At 35.5% G+C, this 8,900-nt stretch overlaps 2 protein-coding genes across 2 annotated transcripts in view; one reads left to right on the forward strand and one right to left on the reverse strand.

The window, feature by feature from the left end:
• Positions 1-6,403, reverse strand: part of IL18 (interleukin 18) — a 19,418-nt gene extending 13,015 nt beyond the window's left edge. The window contains exon 1 of the mRNA XM_019653659.1: positions 6,320-6,403. Coding sequence (XP_019509204.1) covers positions 6,320-6,395 — 76 coding nt within the window. The 5' untranslated portion in view covers positions 6,396-6,403. The remainder of the gene's footprint in view (positions 1-6,319) is intronic.
• TEX12 (testis expressed 12) overlaps positions 1-8,900 on the forward strand; it is a 71,330-nt gene that overhangs the window by 43,135 nt on the left and 19,295 nt on the right. The gene's annotated exons all lie outside the window — the stretch shown is intronic.

Here is an 8,900-nt window from a genome sequence, read left to right on the forward strand (position 1 = left end):
TTGAGTGGAAAATAATTAGTTCAGTTTTGCAAATCTCAGAGAGAAGTGTCACAGAAGTCAAGGGAGAAAGGAGCTTCAAGGAAGAGGCTGCTTGAAATCATGCTGCAGTGCCCATAACTTCAATATGCGCTGAAACTTGTTCATCGAATTTGGCAATTAGGAAGTTTTGGTGTCAGCAGAACAGTTTGGGGAAAGTGGAGGTAACAGAAGTCATGTTGAGACAGATCTAGGACAGAATGGGGTGGGAAAAAAAGGAAAGATAGTGAATACCAGCTATTCTTTTAGGAAGTTTGGCTATAAAGCAAAGAGAGAGGGTAGTAGTTATTTGGGGGTATATTTGTAATTTGCAAATTTCAATTTCTGGTTCCAGATTCATACTTCCAACTGTAATATATACTAATGAATTACTTTCCCAAACATGTCCAAATAACCTGTCCAAAATTGAAACCTGGACTTCCTTCTTGACTCCTTTGCCTAACTTTTTCTCTGTCTCATAAATACTGGAGATTACAGCTCAGAAATGTCTTTATAATTTGGTATCCTCTTTCCATCTCCACCAGCACTGTTTTAAATCAAGCCCTCATCTCTTTCAACATCTTCTACTTTAATACTCCTCTTCTTGGTTTTCTTGCTTCCCCCACTCCATACTATTGCCAGAGTTATTTCCTCTGCCAGGCAGGAACTTCTGCTTTTTTTAATTTTTAATTTTTTGGCCTGCCAAGCCTTTCTTCATCCTTTAAGTCCCGGCTCAAACATCTCTAGGAACACTTCCTTGACTCCTCCATTCCTAGCTAATCATTCTCTTTTCAGTACCCACGCCCGAACCCTCCCTCCTTCACACTTCTGAAATAGCTCTTACACTGAATTAAGATTATTCTGATGACAAATAGGTCTGCCCAGCTTCAATCTGAGCTTTTTTAAGACAACGAGTTGTCCTTTTTTAAAAAAATCTTCAACATCCGGAAAGGACTTTTACACAATACATGAATAAATGTTTGCTATGATAAAATTTTCCCACAATGACAACAACCAAAGTGTTGTTTTTTTTCTGTCTTAAAATTTTCACTCCATCTTAAAGCCAATGAGAAAAAAAAAAAACTGAGGGAAGTCTGAAAACAGATTTGAAAAATAGAATAATTTCTATAATATTCCTCTTTATTTTTCCTAGTAGTTCTTTTTACTTCATGAGTATTTATTTTGAATTCTTTATTCTTATACTTTTTGTTAGATCTCAATAGATACATAATTACAAGTATTGCTTCCCCTTCTTCTCTTTACCTCAACTTTCCTTTTCCTTTCTCATCTGTGTTCCTTTGCTTTTTAACTGTAATCTATGAAAATGATAGTTCCCACTGGATAGAAATGCTTAAAAATATCTCCTCTAGGATTTTCAGATTGACTTTTCTTGTTGTTTTAAAGAGTTATAAACCACCTGAGAAAGATCCTCCGAGGAATATGTGACAATTAGTTCTTTAAAACAAAAGAAGTTTTAGCTATACAAGCCTTGGAAACTAGTCGAGGTTAGTGGATGGTAGAAAACCATGATGGAAATTAGGTCACATGTGTTCCAGTCCTGTGTGGGGCTTGTCATTTAATTCTGAAGGTCTCAGTTTCCTCATTTGGATAAGCAGGGAGTTGAATGGCCCATCATTAAGGTGTTTTGCAGCCCCAACATTTTGTAATTCTAGATTCTAGATAAGGCTGCAAGGAGAAAACCATTTCTATGTGGCAAATGCCCTAGTAGCCACTTCCTCATAATTCTAAAACAATATATATTGATTATTTATTATGTAGCCAGCATTGTTAAGCTAGTAGGAGTTTAAAAACATACTGTTAGATTGAAAGTAAAAATGCCTTGAACTTGAAAAGCAACTATAATTATGTTTATCCTTGCTGTGGAATTCTAATTCTGTGGAAGAGTGTAGGATGAAATGAGGAAGCGTATTACCTAATTCCCTAAAATCAGATATGTAGTTATCGTGGCAGATTGAAAGCTAACTTTACAGTTTTGTAAATCATTTTGTCCTTGAAAATTTTGCCATCTTCTTAATGTATGTATGTGGGTGTGGTGGAGGTGGGGGTGGAAGACAATTTAAGCAAAAATTTGGGTAAATAATTAAGGATAAAAGATATATATAATCAATTGCTAAATATAAGCTCAAAGCAAAAAGCCAAATGGAACTGATGTAGTTGGAACGGCTTCGTGTGAAAAGGAGAATTGAATTTAATCTTAAAGAATGCTTAAGATTAAACAAATGGAAGAGCATTTATATGATAATTAAAACAATGTTGTGGTGGGGGTGGACTGAATGGGGCCATTTTTTTAATTGTAGCAGGACAATCCTACTGCCCGGCACTGAACAGAAGGTAGGGCGGGGTTAAAAGTATGGAGGGCTTTGGAAGTCATGTAGAAGCATTTGAAATTAATCTCAAATTAAATTAAACTGGTTATTGTGCTGGTAAGTGCATTATGAAAAAGATTAGAGATAGGCTATGAAACTACTATAAGAATTCATTTAGGAATTCAAGTAAGAATTCCTAATATTCATGTAGGGGTTATATGAACAAACCAGCCAGATTAAAAAAAAAGATATTTTGAAGGAAAATTTAATAGAACTTGAAATAGCTGTATATAGGCAAAAAGAAAAGAGGATTTTAAGGGTGTCCTAATTTTTGTTATTCATCTTTCAAAAGAGAGATATTTACTCAGTGCCTTCCTTATTGTGAAATAAAATTCTCCTGAGGAATGCTATAATAATTCTCCAACGGTAGCCCAGTCTAAGGGTGCTGATGCAGATTCCATCAAGATTATCAACTCCCATTAAAGAAAAGCTTATTTATTTTATCATTCTAAACCAGTGATTTTCAGGGGGCTCACGAAGTCAAAGCAATTTTCATAATAATTCTATGATATAATTTGTCTTTTTCGCTTTTCTAGCTTGTTGATTTCTGATTGCCATGCCCAGGTTTCCAAATAAAGAGGAATGATATTTCTTACCTGTGATCAATAGTTTCCTAGCAGAGAAATCGATTTGGAAGGTTTGAGGTCTCTTTCTTTTCCTGAGGCTGTGTAGACGGTAGAAGGTGGCAGCCCCTTCAGCAGCAAAAGCAAGCAGCCAGAAATGCCGAAAGCATAGGAAATCAGACTCCTTGCTGCTGGGCGGGATTCCACAGTTGTTTGGGGAGGAGCGGGGCAAGCGCTAGGGAGGAACGAGGAAGAAGGAGGAGGAAACTTCTGGCACGCCTTGGACCCGCCTTCAAACGTGGGCTGTTTCTTAGGGCAACAGGATTTAATTGTCAGAGAATACGGATATTGGTTTTTAATGTAAAATCACAATTTTAATGAAATAATTTCTTCTGTAAAAGTTGGAGTTCTGACCATCCAAAGCTTGTACCTCTTTCAGAAGTACATCCAAGCAACTTTTTAAAAAGTACCTGCTTGGTCAATTAGAAGCATCTTTCTCACATTAATCTGTTTGAGTCTTTCTACTCACATTTCAGCACAAAACTTTTTTAGCTAACAGTGCTGAATAATTAGCCCTATTAGAATAATTCTTATAATGTAATGATAGCACCTAAAATGTAACTTTTGAAAAGCAGAGTATAAATATCACAACCTTTAAAATAATTAGCAGAAACAAAGTTTCTTAGACAAATTTCTCTTGAACGTGTGTTAAATTGTATTACCTTTCTGGTAGGGAATTAGCAAGATGACATCTTTTTGTTTTGTTTGTTTGTTTGTTTGTTTTTTGCCAATACAGAGACTAAATGGAAACAGAGGGGTTCTAGAGTTAGGAAACATAATGCTTACATAAGTAGCTAGTTGAATTTTTTTGTTTTGTTTTGTTTTTTACAAGATAGTGTTTTTATATCATAAAGTTGTAAAAACATCATGACCACAGTAGTGATGATTACAAAGGAAGTCTGTGGTAAGATGGTCACAGGTGCTTGGTGTGGTAGCTATCAGAAGAAAAAAAAATAGCACATTTAAGAAGTATTTTATATATATTGTCACAGGATGTAGTGTACAGCATGAGGAATAGAGTCAGTGGAACTGTAACACCTATATACAATGTCAGAGGGGTAGTAGATTGGGGGTGGAGGGTTATCACTTTGTGAGGGGTATAAATGTCTAACTATTGGGCTGTCGAAAAAGTCGTGACATATTTTTTCTGTTTTTCATTGCAAAAATGCATCATGACTTTTCCGACAACCCAATATTACATTGTTTTGCACGCCTGAAACTAATTTTAAAAAAGTATATATAAGAATACACACATGATTGAAATTGAAATAACAAGTTTTCATCCTCAAACTGTAGTGTCCAATTGGGCCAATTAACATGAAAGCATGAAGTGGAGTCAAACAGTGATCAGTAGCAGAGCACTAAAGAAGTTAATGTTAAATGGCCTATTGCAAATTATTTTTCTCCAGCTGTAAAGATGTAGAATGCATCATTTAACCCATTTCTTTGTTTTGGGCAAACATTTTTCTCTTTGATATAGCATAATATATCTTTGATATAGGGTTGTTTGTGAAGATTTAATGAGATAGTGATAACCCTTTGAATATTTTAAAGCACTAGGCTACTATAACCCTCTACACCAGCGGTTCTCAACATGTGGGTCCCCTTTGGGGGTTGAACGACCCTTTCACAGGTGTTGCCTAAGACCATCGGAAAACAAAAAGATATTTACATTATGATTCATAACAGTAGCAAAATTACAGTTATAGAGTAGCAATAAAAATAATTTTATGGTTAGGGGTCACCACAACATGAGGAACTGTATTAAGGGGTCGCGGCATTAGGAAGGTTGAGAGCCACTGCTCTACACCCTCTCACTTATTCTTACTCATTTAGATTATACAGCAGAGATGCAATTTTTAAAAATAGGATAAAATGTCCATGGTATTCTCTTAACCTGATGTAAACATTTATGATTAGGTGGAATCATTTTTCCTGTAAATATTTTAAGAACTAAATAACTACCAGTTTAGAGCTCATACAATGTGAAGGCTTAAGAGAGGAAATTTAGATCAGTATTTCCCACACTTTTGGATTTAATGGACCATAAAAGTAATTAAAACAATAATGATAATAATGAAGAAAAGATAAACAGAGTGGACAACTTTATATTTTACTAGATAAGGACATTGAAAATCTAAAAATTCTTTATATTTTTATTTCATGAAAGGACAAGGACACTAACACCAAAAAAATTAGTAAGGACATAGTATAAGAATAATTGACAATACTTTAAAGTAAATATTTTGGCTTTATGAAATTTTCATTACTTTTACCCTCATTTTACCACAGATACGGAAAATCTCAACAGATTGTTATAAGTCCTCAGACAATGATTGAGATCCTTTAAAGACTCTCAATAACTTCTCAATAACTACACTATAATTATCTAGCCTCGTTTTATTAAGTGACTGATAGTTCACAATATTAGCAAATCAAGTTAAACAAATTGAGTACCTGTTTTCTAGAAACTTATTTAAAACAATTGGCTTTTTCACAAACAGCCAATAAATAAACATATACACACAATACTTACAAGTCTTTATGACAACTAACATTTAAATAAGCCAAAGGGGAAAAATATTAAATTTTATATGTTAAATATAATTTGCTAAGGTGTGTTCACTGTAAACAAAAGTCCATCGCCAAAAAGGATTTATTCAGGAATAAGAAAGGATCGCAACCCACAACTTGCAGCCCTGGTGAGCCACATGGAGCTTCATGCTGGTTAAAAACGGAGGCGGTACTTTATAGAGAGGAAGTTAAGAAGAGGGGCTGGTACAACCCTAAAGCTCTGTTGTAGTATTCTGCCTGTAGGGCTTTTAAAGGACNCTAAGGACTTCCTATGAAGCTTTCAAATGAAGCCAAACTGCCCATGGAAGATTAATAAGAGTCTGTTTTTGTTTGTCAAATATATGTATATTAAATGGTATAACTCACTCACAGAACTCTAGATTGAAGGTATCTCTTACATAATGTACCAATTAGCTTTGGGAAATTGTATTCCCTGAATGTACCCAATTTTGAGGAATTTTCATGATGTACACCTGCTGCCATCTTGTAAGTGGGCTACTGCTAACTAAAGTGACAGGACATGTGCTGGGACAAGGTGCTGGGACCTTGGATATGTTATAGTTAATTTCTAGAGGCCCAATATTTTTTTCCAGAGAAGAATGTTATTAGCATTACAATGCAATTTGGTGACAACTAGAGTCAATAGTTCATCTCACAACATCTTTTCTCATTGAATACATGTATCTGAGCCCTGTATTTGGCCTATTGGTTTTGACTTACCTACAAAGTAAAGTGTATTGTCAATAAATTTCATTTCCACAAAGCTGATGTAATTGTCTTCTGGTTCAGCAGCCATCTTTATTCCTAATGAAGCAAAGAGTCATCTGTTAAAAGGTAGTGATTGTTCCTTTTACACAAAAGGAATCTTTTACTCCTTACTGCCTGTAACTGCCTCCAAACTCAGAAGTCAGTGTGCTGATGAACACTGTGGACATTTAATAAATACCTGGGCGTCTTCAGCTAATTAATACACATGTTTAAACGTTCTGTTGCAAACCATCAGATATTTGGAATCTGGAAAGCATTTTCTCATTAAACAGTGTTATGAAGCGTGGATAAGTGGTTCATTATTGAACTGAATTATTGTCCCATTATTGAACTGAATAATATTATCGATATAAATATGGGATGTCAGAAACACACTTAAATCATGTCCTTTAACTACAGATTGGTTCTATCTGTCCTACAACCAGTGGGTTCCTGTGCATGAGAGGCTGAAGGTTTGTGACTGCGTTATTAAAGCGCTAAATGATGTTCCCACCTGGGAGCTGGGGCAGACAGGGAGGAGGCTGAAAGGCTCTGGCATCTGATGGCCCCCTTTCTCCCTCAGCAGCAGCAGTTTTAGATCTAGAATCTGGATGCTACGCTTTTTACAAGTAATACATAAACACAGTCTTTCTGTTAAAAAAAATCAATACAGGATTTGAAAATGTTAAAAATTTCTCTTTTTGCTCTTCTCCCCTGTCTCATCCTACCCCACCACACTCCAATATGGTGTGTCTTTTCAGACCTTTGTCTATGGAGCGAGGGTTCTAAATCTGGGAAATTTTTTATCTTGGATGGGGAAAAAAGAAATTATGTATTTATTTTCACCAACTTCTAACTGAAATTCAGCAGTTCCTTCCATTATGGTATAGGAAACAGACCACAGTTTTTGGCAATACCTGTAACTGTCACTAATAGAAATACATATTTCCTATTGTGTTGTAATTGTTTCAGAGATCTTGAAATATCGTTTAAAATCATTACTACTTTGAAATATATGGAAGTTATTAGTTCCACAGATAGATTATTTTACCTAATGTGTTAATAAAGAACTGTGCCACAGCGGGAGAGACAAATATATAAACAATTACAAAATAGTATGATTAATGTTGTAAGAGCTGAATTTACAAGAGATCCAAGAGATCCTCCTTCTGCCTGCTGGTGTTGTAGGAAGTTTCTTAGAGGAAATGATGATTGTGCTGTATTGAAAAGAGAGGCAGGCATTGTCAAGGCCAGGGGCAGAACATTCCACAAAGAGGGAATAAGGTGAGCAAAAGCCAGGAAGCAGGGAGGCTTGCGCCTTGTCATTTTTACATAATTAATGCAAATGCAGTCACATTTTACAGGAAGAATGCATTTCTGAAGATCTCACTAGTTCAAAATTAACTTTTCCTTGGGAATAAATATTAAAGTACGGGAGGAGATATCTTTGGAGTCCATAAATGTACAGCAGCCAAAGTGTATTCTTGCTTTCTTTTTTTCAAATTTCTCAGCATTATTACTAGTGTTTTGCAGAGCACTCTCTCCACACTGACTATCATGGTGGTATTTTGACCATTTTAATGTTGTTTTCTTGCATCTAAATTTTGTTCCATCTTATTTATTTGGAGATGTTTTTCAGCACAAGCAGTAATAATACCCCCTAGCACTCTGTTAACATTGTTACAGATATAAAAGATTTTAAATTACAGTAGTAGTGAATGTTAAAACATCAATAGCACAGCAATAAACTGTCTCAAGCATTTCTGTGATATTTCAAGAATAACCTAGTTTACATACTACTGACATGAAAGCAGATAATTCTACCAGGTATGAGAGACACTTCCATGTGACAATATATTAACAGTGCACAACTCACTTGGCCTACCAGCTTTGAAATTATGTCAGTTTTAGATAGGCTAATTTGGAGTTTACATACTTCTATTTTGCCTACAAAGTGAGACTATTCTTTTTGTATTATATTCGTTTGATTTGCCTAATTCAAGTCGCATAAAATGCAACTTGCAATGTAGTTTTGTTTGACAAAAGCTTGTAAAGGAGACTCAGATTGTAAAGGCCTTGTTTAAGTAAGCTAAAGAGTTTGAAATTAAAAAAAAAAAACACTGCCTTGCTTTAAGTAGGAGAAAGATGCGGTCAAATTTATATTTTAAAAAAGTGCACTCTGGCAGCAGTGTAGAGAATGGATTTGATGGGGCAAGAGTGGACAGAGGCTAGAATACAACCTTAGAAGGAATTTTAAGTTAAGGTAAGAGTTGAGGAGACTAAACTAAAATAGTGGCAGCAGAGATGAAAGGGAGAGGATGGACTCAAGAGATATTAAACAGCAGGATGTTTTAGCTGATTGGAAGGAGGTCAAAAAGAAGGAGGAACTGAAGGTGACTTGGAACTTTCTGGCTTGGGCAATTTGTTGAGTGTTACCTCATTAACTAAGAAAAATAATGAATGGGCCGGCCGAGTGGCTCAGTTGGTTAAGAGCTCGCTCAAGAGTTTGAGCTCTGAGCAACAGCGGTTCGAGTCCAGCCCGAGCTGAGCAGCC

The sequence above is a fragment of the Hipposideros armiger genome, unplaced genomic scaffold, assembly GCF_001890085.2.
Source record: "Hipposideros armiger isolate ML-2016 unplaced genomic scaffold, ASM189008v1 scaffold_204, whole genome shotgun sequence".
Taxonomy (NCBI): Eukaryota; Metazoa; Chordata; class Mammalia; order Chiroptera; family Hipposideridae; genus Hipposideros; species Hipposideros armiger.